The sequence below is a fragment of the Mixophyes fleayi genome, chromosome 9, assembly GCF_038048845.1.
Source record: "Mixophyes fleayi isolate aMixFle1 chromosome 9, aMixFle1.hap1, whole genome shotgun sequence".
Taxonomy (NCBI): Eukaryota; Metazoa; Chordata; class Amphibia; order Anura; family Limnodynastidae; genus Mixophyes; species Mixophyes fleayi.
In genome coordinates, this window is record NC_134410.1 from 50,036,904 (window position 1) to 50,051,121 (window position 14,218).

The window sequence follows — 14,218 nt, forward strand, 5'->3', positions numbered from 1 at the left end:
GAACTGCTGGCAAGCATCTGTGTGTACTAGAGAAATAAGTCCAAGTTGGTCAAGTTGCCTTTGAATTCATTTAAATAAATTAACTTTTTTGCACACATCGGATGCCGTTTTAGCTACACAAAGAGCCTGAGTCAGAGTGGAATACAACTGAAAAAGTAGCACGCACATATATGTGTATGTACGCCGTATTCAGAGCTGACGATGAGTCCATTGACAAAACAGACGCACCCCTCAGACATCTAATGCCTAACTTGCTAATGTGTACAAAAAACTTTTATTTTATGTCTTATGAATGCAATTGCTATAAAGCATCATTAAAACTTGAATAACCTAGCTAAAAAAAATACATATTTTTTTATCTTTACTACAACATGCTCAGCAAATCCTAATCTATAGCCGAGAGTCTACTAAAGTCTCAATGAGTGTCTGTGAATCATTCTCAAACCTCTAATTATAAGTGGTTTGCTAGTTTGGGTGGTCGTCATTGACATAATTTGCTACACCTGCCCCAAACCACCCACAGATAAAATCGCTTTATCAGCTGTATCTGTATCTGCATCTCAATTACTCGTACAGGTCCTTAGTGCTACTACATTGTGTATGGTATCCCTATCATGCCTCTTCAGGCATGAGGTCAAAAAGTTAAGGATCTGAATAGCCGCAGTTGCCTAACGTTAACTTTCTGAGCATGTACAGTGCGCAAACCGCACAGATATGTTAGGCATATGGACGTACGTCTCGCTCTGAATCAGGCCCGATGTGCCGCAAATGATGTGCCTGAGTGATTACGTTAGATGTGATTACGTTAGATGTGTTTACCCTACTTTGTGAATGTGGCCTTGTTATTTTCCAGTAGTACCTGAAGGTCACATACTCTAAACGGCTATAAACAGCTGCCTGGTCTTTGTTTTCTTTGTATTGAATCTCAGTAATCTCAGATTAGCCAAGACTATGTGGTTATTAAATATATTAATTTCTGAAAGCATTTTAATGGTGTTTTTCCAAAGAAGGAGCTATGCAGTGCAGATAAGTGTTAGGTTTAGAGGGCAACGTACAGCATTTTGCATTTCGCTGTTTTACATAAGATCAGAGTTAACCAGGATTAATAAAATAACAGCTACACTGCATCAGCCATAGCAGTAATTTATGTTGCAGGTCACAATAGGTAACCCTTGCTTTGAAAATGATCTTATTAATTCATTTTATAATTATTATTAGTATTATTAGTATTATTATTATTATTATCACCTTATAATTGCAAATATTTTTTTTTAAACTGATTAGATTTCCTACTGTTTATTTTTCATGACATACATCTGACATTATCACACGTTTATTCTTTGTACAGTACATATTGAAATATTTTCAGAAAAGTGGCCAGGAGATGTTTGTATCAGAATATCCTACAAATGAAAACAAAAAAAGAGAGAAATGCAAATCAGTTGAGCAGAACATATGGCCCATACACCAAAACCCCTGGCTCAGCGCACAACTTGGCCCACATTAATCCTACATTCACTGAAGTCAGGATGTGGTAGGGCAGTAGCTTTCACACAGGATCAGTGGCGCACGCAGGAGGGGGGGGGGGTTCTGGGTCTCCAGAAACCCCCCCTTCGCTAAAAAGTGCCCTACATATCGGCACTGTAGTATACAGCAGCCGCGGCGCTGTCTAAGAAGCGTCTGCGGCGGTGCTGTATTGTATACAGCCCCGCCGCGGACGCTTCTTTGACAGCGCCGCGGCTGCTGTATACTACAGTGCAGCCGAAACTGAGCCGCATGCGGGTCTCTAGGAATTTTTAATTTTTTTCCGGGGGCGGAGGAAACCCCCCCCCCCCCCCCCCCCGAAAAATCCTCTGTGCGCCCCTGAGGATGTAAGTATGAGCAGGATTTGGGACAAGTAGGTACTAGGGACAGAATGATCAATTTGGGGTTGAGCTACTGCCAAAATCAGAATCAAGGACCATAAACAGGGAAGGAAGAACTACCACTGCCCATTACAGTAGTGGGAGTGGAAATTTAGAAGTACTGGTATGGAAACTTGAAGTGAATAACTCATACTTTAACCCAAGAATAAGACAACATTTAGTGTAGTCCTCCGGGAGGGAGGAGTGGTGGGAGGGCAGCGGGGGGAAGAGGGGGGCTAATTGTGTCATTTTGGCCCCGCCCATGTGACGAAAGTTTCATTTTATTTTGCGGGGGATGGGGCCAAATTGATGAGATTTACCACGGATCATGTCATTGAGACTCCCACTAGGAAGTGGGCAGGATATGGGAGAATTGCCTGATCACCCAGTAGTCCGGGAGACCTACCCGGAATTCGGGAGTCTCCCGGACATTCCAGGAGCGTGAGCAAATATGGAATAACCTTTAGGGATTTTGTTATAATATAAAATAAATTAAATGATGCTAAGCTATCCACTTTGTATCCCCTTTATTCAATAAACGCTGCTCTGTGTCCCTCTATTTCTCCCTCATGTCTCACTGTTACCACATCTCTTACATGTCTCCTTTTGGTATTTACGTTTTTCCTGATATATCATGTGTCAGTTCAACTTTCCCCTGTGTTTCTTATGTCTTCATGTGTCCCGTCTCTACTCCCTTATCTGATTCCTTTCTCTGACAACACTCTGCATGTCTCCCTATCTTCATCCCCCGTCTTTACCTGCTCCCCTCTGTGCCTCTTGTTTCCCTCACTCCCTTATTCTACATATACCTGTTCCTGCTCCTTATCTTTATTGGGGATACAAGATAAAATGGATTTGAAACTTAAAACTTATTAGCTTTCATAATGCTGGCCTTTGCAAAACTATTACAAAAGCTTAAAAAAAAAAAAATTTTGCACTTGTCTGTAGGGCAAATAATATAATCAAACATCAAGTTGTTTCCTGATATGGACATAAAAGGATGTCAAATTTTAAGAATACATGAATTGGACTGCTACACCTACCAGCAGGGTTTGGGAGGAGCCCAGTATTTTGGCACTAGGTTGTTCTTGAAGGGGGGAGTGGCACATAATTTGGTGGCCCGATTATCCTTGGAATTTAAGCCCCATTCTGAATAGGCTGGGGCTGTGTGACTTAGAGCAGGGGGATCCTACACTTCACGTTTCCCTGTTACAGTGCCACCAACCCGGCTTATCATAGCCTAGTGCTGGTTGTAATATTTGCACACCATCAAGATGATGATGACTGACATCTCAACAGCATAATACTTTCAATAGCATATAGTCATGCTGTAAGCATTCACATGCATTTCACATTCTATGCTGAGCTGCACATAACTTAAAATATAAAAGTAGTTGTGTTTTGTTTTTAGAGCACACATTTTATGTTTGTATTTTTGACACAAATTCATTCACATTCTGCTTCAATCCCTATGCATTTGATATGCTGTTAACATTGCAGGATGCATTTGTGTCTGCAAGTGAGTCAGGGGCGGATCTAGAAAACTGTTGTACGGGGGCGATTTAGGCCCCGCCCCCTTTCTAACAACTTAGTCTGCCGACGGCTGCACAGTATGTGCAGGTCCGTCCAGCCGTGACAGGCAGGGACAGAGTGCTGCCCGGCTGCTCTGATTGTGTTTTAAACACAATCAGAGCAGCCGGGCAGCACGCTGTCCCTGCCTGTCACGGCTGGACGGACCTGCACATACTGTGCAGCAAGTGTCTGCTAGGGGGGCGATTGCCCCGATCACCCTCCCCCTGGATCCGCCACTGAAGTGAGTCCAAAATACAAGCAGTTATTTCTACATGTAAGGCGCTCCCTGGAAGCCCTACTGAAATAAATGGGCAACTGAAATGAATGGGAGTAGCACAATACATTAAATAAATATTGTTCAATCAGCCACAGCACTATATAGCGTCAGCTGCTTCCCATTATTAACAGGGAAACTGTAGGGTCACCTTGACACAGCAGGAACCAGCCATGGCTTGTCAGTGTGGTGCTTAGGGGGGTGTTCAAAAGCAGCTTGCCACCTCCCTCTCTCCCAAAGATAAAGACTACCAGCATTGCGTGTTGGGGCTCCTCCACGCCACAGAATGACTGTGAACTGAATTAACTAAGACTTTCCTTAGTTGTTCAACCAATAACTAGTGCAAAAAGTCTGTGAACTTCCCTAAGCTGCATAGCCAATCACAAGTGTTTTTCCAAGATAGCCACAATTTCGTTGGCTGTCAGTAAGGGGAGTCCTTACTTTGATCACACTCAAAGGTAATTTAATCTCTACTGATGTGGGAAGAAAAATTAACAGTGCTGTTCATACCACTGGCCCATTCATTTCAATTGTCCATTCATTTCAATGGAGTAGCACAGAACTTTGTTGATATGAATGGGCTATTGGCATGATTAGGTCAATGGCATAAATAGGAAAGATATAGGACAAGTTAAATGATGGTTAACTGTGTAAGGCTGGGTATACACTACAGGGTTTTCAGCTGATTATCAGGCTAATCACAAGATAAACGACCATTTGCCCCAATATCGCACTAGTGTGTATGCACCAATGATGAATGATTATCATTCAAAAGCTCATTGTATCGTTTCATTTGATATTTAAACCGAATTAAAATCTTGTTTAACAATGGAACGATGTTGTTCCAATCCTGCAGTGTGTATCCACTCATGACTGGCAGTGTCCATAGATCTCTATGGAGTGTGCAGAGTAACGATCCTTACAACCGATGGTTATGAGAAATGAAAAGCACAGATCTAAGGGTAAATCTTGTAAACTTTTTATTCCAGTCATTGGTAAAATCACTAACAATATCTCATCGCATTGGGAGAATTTTCTGTAGTGTGTGGCCTAACCCCTGGTGGGTTTGTACACAACGTGCTCCCATCGAGTTATATTGACTTTTTAACTGTGGTGAACATCCAGCATATCACAACCACACAGCAGACCCAAATGTATGCAGATGCACGGATGAACGGAAGTGGGTATGGGCAAGCAATTTTGAACAATGTGGGTTTTTTTTCACCTGAAAAAATCTAGATTTTGCAGCCCGAGTAGTGGTACAATGTGGACAATGGTTCCCCTGTTACACAAGCATTTCAACAAGTATACCTTTCTTGTGTGACAGGGATATGACACTGTCTGTGTCACTGTGTCATCTGGACTACAGAAAAACTGCATTTCTCACCTTTAAATTATAGTGTTGGATTATTTATTTATTAAATATACAATATTTGTCCTTAACAGTCTATACCCCACTAATACCAATGTATGATTGTACAAATACAAATGTACAGTATGATTGTGTAAGGGATAAAAAGAGCATAAATTCAGTTGCCACCTCTGCCAGCAGAATGCTTGGTCACCATCCCTGACCATATATACGTGCACCATTGATGGAGCAGTATAGTACATAAGGTGCTTTCTGTTAAAATTAGTGTGCACATGTGTAGAAGTCTTCATTATTTTACTTTTTTAATTACATTGCAATTTTCAGCCTCTAGAAATGCCTAATACTGTTTATAATTTCCTGTAGTGCTACATGATGTGTGTCCAAAGCTTCTGCCACACAGATGCACATCCCTTTAAGTCTACTGGAAATACGGTTTACGGTATAATAATCTAGGACCAAGTGCATATTTTTATATTCAATGATACATTAAAACCTTCTTTAAAAAAAAACCATATATTTGAATTCACTTGGCAGGTTTGTGTTTAGAAATGTTGGATCCATATTATGCTTAATATCCCTGTTAAAAAGAACTCCATGGGGTAAATTTATCAAGCTACGGGTTTGAAAAAGTGGAGATGTTGCCTATAGCAACCAATCAGATTCTAGCTATCATTTTGCAGAATGCACTAAATAAATGATAACTAGAATCTGACTGGATGCTACAGTCAACATCTCCACTTATTCAAACCCGCAGCTTGTAAATTTACACCCATAACTTATACAAAAATATGCTGGCCGGGCATGTTCCACTGAATGTGGAAGCACAAAATAAGGACCTTATCTTCCCCCCTTTAAGCCGGCGCAGCCATCTGGGATATAGCTGAATGCACTTTTATCATCCTAGGATTGTTGTGTTCCTATGGAAATGATGGCTAAAATGAAGTATGATAAACGTTGCTTTAAAACATTGTGTATCTATTTTTTTCTTTGGTGCCACCCCAATCTAGACATACAATCTGCATGCCGTATTCTAATTCTAGAAATCAGATTTGGAGTAATGAGTGACATGGGCCCCTAGAGTTCAGGATTGAATGACAAAAGGATGAGCCAAGCAACATATCTACAGCACACGCATGAACTTGGAGCTGCAAACTCTAGGACATCTCAAAGAAGCACTTTTGAGGCAAGCTTCTTATTGGGCTTGTGACGCACCTCTGCCAGTTTCCCTGAGCCCATCTGTGAACCACAGAGATCTTGCTGCAATGGACGTAAATAAAGAAAGAAAAAGAAAAGTTAAAATAGGATGTGGGATAACTTAGAGGGTGGAAAAGGATATGAGCCAATGGTTAGGGGGGGGGGGGGGAATCCCATGTTATGTGGAAAAAATCCAATGTGAAGAGGAAGGTGTACAGTATGCAGTGTCCAGGGGTTTGGGTGCAGTGAAGGCTGCCAGAAAGATTTTGGAAAACTAGTTGTGTTCTGTTTTAGATGAAAGCTATCATGACTATGGTTCTAGATCTGACTTAGGGAACTCTGGGTCCTGACATGTTGCTGATATATAATTTGAAGTATGTTATGCCATCCCGACCCTATTTTTACACATTGTGGATTCAATTACATAGATTTTCCTGACTTACAGAGATTTTAAAGGTTTTTTGTCCCTGACAATGTCTCTTGTTTTTAGGTTTGACCACTTGCCCAGTACTACTTCCACTCCATATGCAGAACTCCGAATCTGTTCTTACCCTGCGTGTCATACTGCATTACTGGAATTTGTCTTCATATATAAGTAAGTAGGCAATAATAATGTCTGGCCATGTCATTGTACACAAAACGAAACTAGGGCATAAATTTACTAAACTGCAGGTTTGGAAATGTGGAAATGTTGCCGAGAGCAACCAATCATAATCTAGCTGGCATTTTCTAGAATGTACTGAATAAATGATAACTAGAATCTGATTGGTTGCTATAGGCAACATCTCCACTTTTTAAAACCCACAGTTTAGTAAATATACCCTTAGGTGTCTATTTCTTTAATGAGCTACTCATTCTGAAAATTGAAATTACAATTCCTGGCAGCGAGGCATGGATGGATAATAACAGAGACTGAAGTCCAGAAAAGTGTTAAATAACTATGTACTCTGATGTCAAAAAGAAATTGCACATATTATTGATTTATTTCATATCACCAATTTATAATAAGATAACTCTCAAACAAATATTAACAACCTTTCTGTTTCTATATGGTGGACAATTAATCATATATTACAGTCTATTTAACTCCTCTGCCTGTGAGCTAGAAGTTTCAGCTGACATGTATCAGGTGAGTTTCAGAAGACAGTAGTCTGGGCTCCCTTCCCTATTCACTACAATAGTACTTGGCAGGCAGGTTTAGCTGTTATGCTAAGTCCACACGGATGTTTGTTTCAGGAGTGTAGAAGCAAATGGAAGCAGTTAGGAGTGAGGAAAATATTTATTTTTTATACGCACTTCAACACTCTCAATACATCGGGAAATAAATGTAAGTGTGGATATAGCCTTTTGTTTTCTATTTTATTTAAACAAATTTGCTGGACTTTACAAAACTATTAGGGGTAAATTTATCAAGCTGCAGTTTTGAAAATGTGGAGATGTTGACTACAGCATCCAATCAGATCCTAGCTATCATTTTTCAGAATGTACTAAATAAATGATAACTAGAAACTGATTGGTTGCTATAGGCAACATCTCCACTTTTTCAAACCTGCAGCTTGATACATTTACCCCCTAGTGCTGAGTAGAAGCTGACTTGTTTTAGACCATAACGCTGCAGAATAAGGAATAGCAATATATGCAAATCATTGAATTTAAAATACTTAGCGAACATCTCCTTTAACTAAACAACACCGAGACAATGCCCTAGCCATTAAAATGATTCCAAAGGGTGATAAGATGGCATAACTGACTTCCCCCATGATGTCCCGGTGTTACTAATTAATAAATACCTGGACAGTAATTACACCAACCATTAGAAGTAACTTGGGGAATAATTTGGTTTCTTTCTAACAGTTATTGTCAGTTTGTGTTCAGTGTATCATTAAATATTGATATAATTTACCTACCAGACATGTACACATAACTTAACTTAAAAGGCCAAGTGGAACGTAAACTATAAAATGGTGTATGGAAAACTTAAAGGGACACTATTATCAAATTTGTGCTTCATTTACATTTAAGCATAGACTTAAATATGTGTATAGTTCTTATATCTTTTCTACATAAACTTTTATTGTTAAAATAAATGTTGGTTGTTATTTTTTTACTACTTTAATATATAGTTACCGACTTTTCAGTGCTCCCCTCTGTGAGATGCTGAGAGGAGCTCACGTTGGAAATAGATGTGACTTAAGGGCACGACTTGCTGCATAATACCCCACCCACCACAGCGTGATGATGCAGATTGCATCATCACATCGAGGTGGGTGGAGCATGATGATGGGAATGTTGTCATCGCCCAGGGTTCCGTCCACCACTTTTCTGTCTAGCATGGTTTCAAGGAGATTTGCCAAACTCTATTGGAACTCACTCTCTATTTCATGATTCTCCCGCACATTCCAGGAGAGTCGGCAAGTCGGCTTTATTAATGAATTGCCACTTTTCACTTCAAAACAATAGGCATGTTCTCACTAATTAATAAATAACAGTGTCCATATTGTAGCTCAGAAAGTGTGCAGAAGATCCCTTAGGTGATAATAGCAATGCAAGACCCCCTAGTTGCAGTTCAAATGTCATACAACAGACAGAGAGGTCTATGCATGCACCACTAAGATGCAATTTGCAGGAGCCCCGGCAAAGTGACCCCTCTCCTGCGATCCTATCGCTGGCAAGTTAGTGCTGCCGGTGATAAAAGGAAGTGCTGTGCGCATTTCACTGTATCAAATTCTGCGACGCCAGAGAGGCTTCAGCAGAATCCCATAGGAAATGACAGGTAACGTCATCCTCTCTGCGCAATATAAAGCTTATCAAAGCTTCATGCATTGCAGAACATCGCAGTCCCTATAGTAATCTATTGGGACTGCGATGCTGCACGCTATTAGCCTAAACAGAGGAGATTTCTGTGAAATCTACTCCGTTAGGCATCTAATGCATAGCAAATATATTTAACGGCTGTTTCCCCATCTTTTCAGTATAAAATAAGCTTGATGCATAGTCTCCAGAGTTTAATTCATGATACAAAAATAGCACTGCATGGTAAAAATGCTGTATTTTCCCTGTTGCAAAAAATTATCTGCCTGTCAGCCCAAGCTGTATGCCATTGAAGACATACTTTTTTATGGATAACAATATAATAGCTATTTTGCACTGGTTTGCATAATGACATTAGACTAGTCAAGAATTTGTTGTGCACAAGGTATTTTAAAATGCGATTCATTGGATGGCAATAGGGCAAACTTGGAGTCACTCCTTGATTTGGAATAAATTGCAGAGCTTTCTCATTGTGCAAAATGGATATTTTAATATCACCTCAAAGGTTATCCACTTATTCAATGCAATGCTGATTTCTTGTTAAGGGCCAGATTCAGAGTTGGATGAAAATTGAGCGTATTTTCTACTCCAAAGGTTACATGCAAAAAGAGCATATTTTCGCCCATATTCAGAGTGTTATGCATCTCAAGATGCGTTCAGCTCAGAATCAGTAGCATGCATGCCAGACTTACGTTCAGCGTAAAAATAGCGTATTCACGTCCGTTAGCAGCATTTGTACAATCATTATGGTGTCTTCTGCTATTAAACTACCCTTATATTTTAGTATGATAGAAAGAAAAATGAAAGAAAATGAAACAATTATTAATTTTTTTAATGCAATAATAAAAAAAAACAAGCCAGGAGAGATAAATGAATGGCTATCAACTGATGAGGTGATTATGCAATCATCCAATCAGCAACAACTAGCTGTTGTTGTCATTCATCATCATTAGCGTGTGTTTGCTCTAGCTGAGTGAGGTTTGAATCCGTAACCAGCCAATCAGAAGCCGATAATTAGTCTTGCCAATTGTCATCATCAGTATCACCAGAAGTCGAGCACCCACAAATGATACGGATCCTGAAAAGCATATGTACGGGTGTAAATAAGGTGCGTATGTCTGAAGACACACTTACTGTACTAGGCCTGCATTGGAATGCCCCTTCATTCTGCCGTCACACCTCGCCAGTCGTATGCGCCGAATATATCTGACTCTGAATATGGGCATTTGTGTGCGCTTGTTTTGTGAACATGCGCAGTATGAAAAAACGCATTTTACACTCCGCAAACTCCAACTCTGAATCAGGCTCAAAGTACATAAATCTGTGCATATCAACTAAAAATTATTGTATTTAGGAAAAACCATAAACATGGCATTTTAAAAAATAAAGATGGCCTATTATTTTCCTGATATATTAACTAAAAGGGGATCAAAGAAGCAGTGCATTCAAAAAACAATCATGAAACCTCTGAATTAAGAAGGAGAGAATTCCTCACATGGATGTAGTCAAATGATTACATTTCCATGTTTTGTCTGGTAAACAGTGCGCTATGATTGTGCACAGCAGCTGAATAAATGGACACTTTTATTACACTTTGGGATTCAACTGTGTCCTGTAAGAAAAAGGTGTAATAGAACAAAAATAGTTCTTGTGATCTGCCAATTGAAAGAAAGGGGGAAACCATTGCCGCAAGAATTAATTTCTGTGCTGTGACAGCAGCACACCACATTTTTTTAAGGCCACGTGCCCACTGACTGTGCATTAGATATTTTAGTAAATATGGGACAAAACTGCATGTCAAACACGTGTGTTTGACATGTGTTTGTTATTGTGGTTGGAGCTCACTGTAAGCTTCTGCAATGCATTTACCCATGGAAAACACACGTGGATAGAACAAGAGGTGTTCTGGAAATGGAATACTACTGCAACACTATGAACAGCAGTGGTGGTTTTGGTGACACTAAAACAATGGTTTATAGCGTCATACCCATTAACATATGTTTTAAAATTCTAGAAAAAAATGTATGCAATTAACACCAGTGAGTACCGGCGAGTGCCTAATAGAGGCCTTCAGGGCAGAGTTACATCGTATGAAATTTTAAATTTCATGTCTAGGATGGTCAGCTTAGAGGCAAGCTTGGAGCACACTATTAAAAATGTATAAAACACCAAAACAGTTTTCATGATAGTGTCCCTTTAAGTTACGGTACTTACAGTTCAATATGCTTCTAGACCATGGCCAGAGGACCTTCAGCTCTTCACATGTTCCTGAACCAAAGCTCACAGTACTCTGTCAGTGTTTAGCCAGTTATACTAGGTTTGGGATTCATTATATTGCTAGAGAGCTACAGATTAGGGACCTCATTTAGAGTCGGACGCAAAGTCTGTTTAAGAAGTGTAGGAGTGGGAGTGTGCCACAGCTTGGTAGGGTATTATGAGTGTTAAGCAACCCCAGTTGCGTCCCACTCTTAATACACTATCGAGCTGCGAGCAGTTCCTGCAGCTAGCTAACCGCTTGCGCCACCTAATTCCTGCCGCACAGCTTTAGCCCTGTTTTGACGTGTGTTGCGTCTGCGCCTCACTGCGATTTATTTACATGGTCACGCCTTCACAATTCCACGTTCCTCCCATTTGCTCGTTATGAGTCGCAAGCTGTCGCAAGTGTTAATTGCGTCCAAGATGCAGGCGGTAGGTGCTTTTTGCACATGCGCGATAGTGTTTTTTTGTGGAATGCGCCTAAAACGGACTTTGCGTCCGACTCTAAATGAGGTCCTAGCTGTTTAAGGACAGTCTGGAACTAGGCTGGTGAAGGTGTTATTTGTGTAGCTGTTCATGTCCTAGAACATTTATAGTTAAACACTTATTTTCCAAAAACTAAAACCCTGGAGACATGCTTCTTAACACAGTCAGCAAAATGTGGAGAGGTGCATTGCCTCTTCTCCAAATCATACCAAAGTATTAGTACAAGCAGAGAGGTGTGTTCAACATGCAATGGTCAGTTGTGTCATGTAAAGCTAAAAAACAAACCCAACTCAGGAGCCCATGCAGCTTTTTCCCCCATTGTGGTTCTACACAAATCTAGTAGCAAATACAGAACGCAGCCAAGGTGAGGTGATAACAGGGGATTACAGGGGGCGTATATGAAGTATATGTCACCAAAAGGAGCAGACAGCTGTTATGGTAACTGGTGTATTCATTTACATAGGAAAAATAATCATACAGTGTTAGAAATCCCAATGGCACTTCCAAACTTTCCAGAAAGAGAGAAAAGTGAAAGAGAAGGACAAAGTGGTCAATAAAGTAAAACGGTTTAAAAGATAATGGCCTCAATGGCACTTCAACATTATAAGGCTCCTTTATAATGCACCTGTTGCTTACACGGGGCCTGGCAGCCATTTTGTGGGCTGAAGCAACGTTATGAGAAGGCATACAAGCCATTTACTAAGAACCAGTGACAGCACTGAGGCACTTTCTGATGTCACTGGGTCCTAGTGAATTGTTAGTCTGCATTCTTATGAACATTGGCCCAGCCCACAAAATGGCTACCTCCGCTGTGTGTAGGGGAGAGGTGCCTTTTGATATAATGGCGCAAAAAGAATTGTATGCGCTGTAAACCACAGGTAACCAATCAATATGAGCTTTATTTCGTCTAGAAAAAAATAAACCAATGAAAAGTAACAGTGAATTTAATTGGTTGCTATGTTTTATCATACATTTGAGATATTTACACCAAGTTATTAAAACAATGTGTTTATAGCCCAGAAAATGAAGTAAGACACTTTTATAAACTTAATGATTTCTAATGAATGAAAACTTTTATATGACTGACATTTAATTTACCAGTTTTAGACTTATCATACTTACCAAGAACTTCTCACACCTAACACTTTACAGAGAACTGTGATTCTGGGGATATGTACTATTGAGTTGTCAGCAGTGAAGTTAGGAGTCTAAACAACACTTAAAGCACTTAGGCATAAACTTGGTTCTGTTGTAACATAACAAAGCACCAAAGGTGTAGTAGCACAAAGAAGAGGACTATCATCTGTTTATTACAGGTTATTCCTTACATTTTATACAGATGGGGTGCACGCACAACAAAGACATCAAGGTCATCAAAAAGGACAAAGAAAAAAAAAGAGGCACTCTGGTACACTTAAAATTAACTAATGTGAATCATTTTTATTTAATATACCATTAAAAGTCATAAACATTCAATTTTAGACATGCTGGTGAAATATTTGATTTAAAAACGTATGTATGTATGTAAACCTAATGTATAGTGAATTTAAATCTAAGAACCCTTGAGTAGCGGACCTGGTTAATTCTAGAGCAGGATCAATTGCAATTAACAAAATCTTGTGGTAAGATACCACTTTTTCAATACATAAGAGTATATATTACACAGGGGACTATTCCCTGTATTTTATATCTATCCACCCGGTCTTGATGTTACACCATATATTTGCAAATAATTATATCTTATCACATTGTTTCTAGGTGGAATTTATTAGCAGATCATCCATTAGTTCTTAACTATGCAGCTTTGGTAGTGTCAAAGGCTCCAAAAAAATATACTCAGAGAGGAGTTATTACATGCATTATTCACTATATATATTATTTAAGGGAATACTGTTAACTTGTATTTGTATATGGCTGGAAATCTCTCCCATTTAATCATATCATTTCATATATTGGTATCCCTTCAGTATTATTCAATACAGTATCTCCAAATACAATTTATCCAATAACTCTATTAGGAACCCTATGCTTTTGTTATATAGAGCCTCGCTCCTGATGTTAATCTATATAAGGTTCCACTCATATTAATCTCACACGGTTCCAATCATAAGGTCTCACACAGACACAGCCTTAAATAGTGGGCAACATATATAATCCCCTCATGCTCCAGTGTGAGTCTTAGACAATATGAATGGTCAGACTAAGTTGGAACAGACACTTGAAGTGGAGTGCACTGTGCACTCCCTTGAAGAAGCTTTGGTGAAACGTCAGTATTGACGTCTCTGAACCTGGAAGTAGCGGCTGCCAACGGCGATGAACGCCGCGAGTAGCGGCAAATGTTAGTGTCTG

At 39.7% G+C, this 14,218-nt stretch overlaps 2 protein-coding genes across 10 annotated transcripts in view; one reads left to right on the forward strand and one right to left on the reverse strand.

Annotated features, from left to right (window-relative positions):
• Positions 1 to 14,218, forward strand: part of CAPN6 (calpain 6) — a 249,077-nt gene that overhangs the window by 95,624 nt on the left and 139,235 nt on the right. The window lies entirely within an intron of this gene.
• The window catches only part of PAK3 (p21 (RAC1) activated kinase 3), a 163,771-nt gene that overhangs the window by 34,815 nt on the left and 114,738 nt on the right, over positions 1 to 14,218 (reverse strand). Inside the window, exon 4 of one of the 9 annotated variants that reach the window (XM_075184324.1) lies at positions 6,335 to 6,379. The exons of 7 other annotated variants lie outside the window; for them this stretch is intronic. In XM_075184324.1, coding sequence (XP_075040425.1) covers positions 6,335 to 6,379 — 45 coding nt within the window. Of the gene's footprint in view, positions 1 to 6,334; positions 6,393 to 14,218 lie in introns of those variants that run through there. One more of the 9 variants, XM_075184323.1, reaches the window with a different exon arrangement.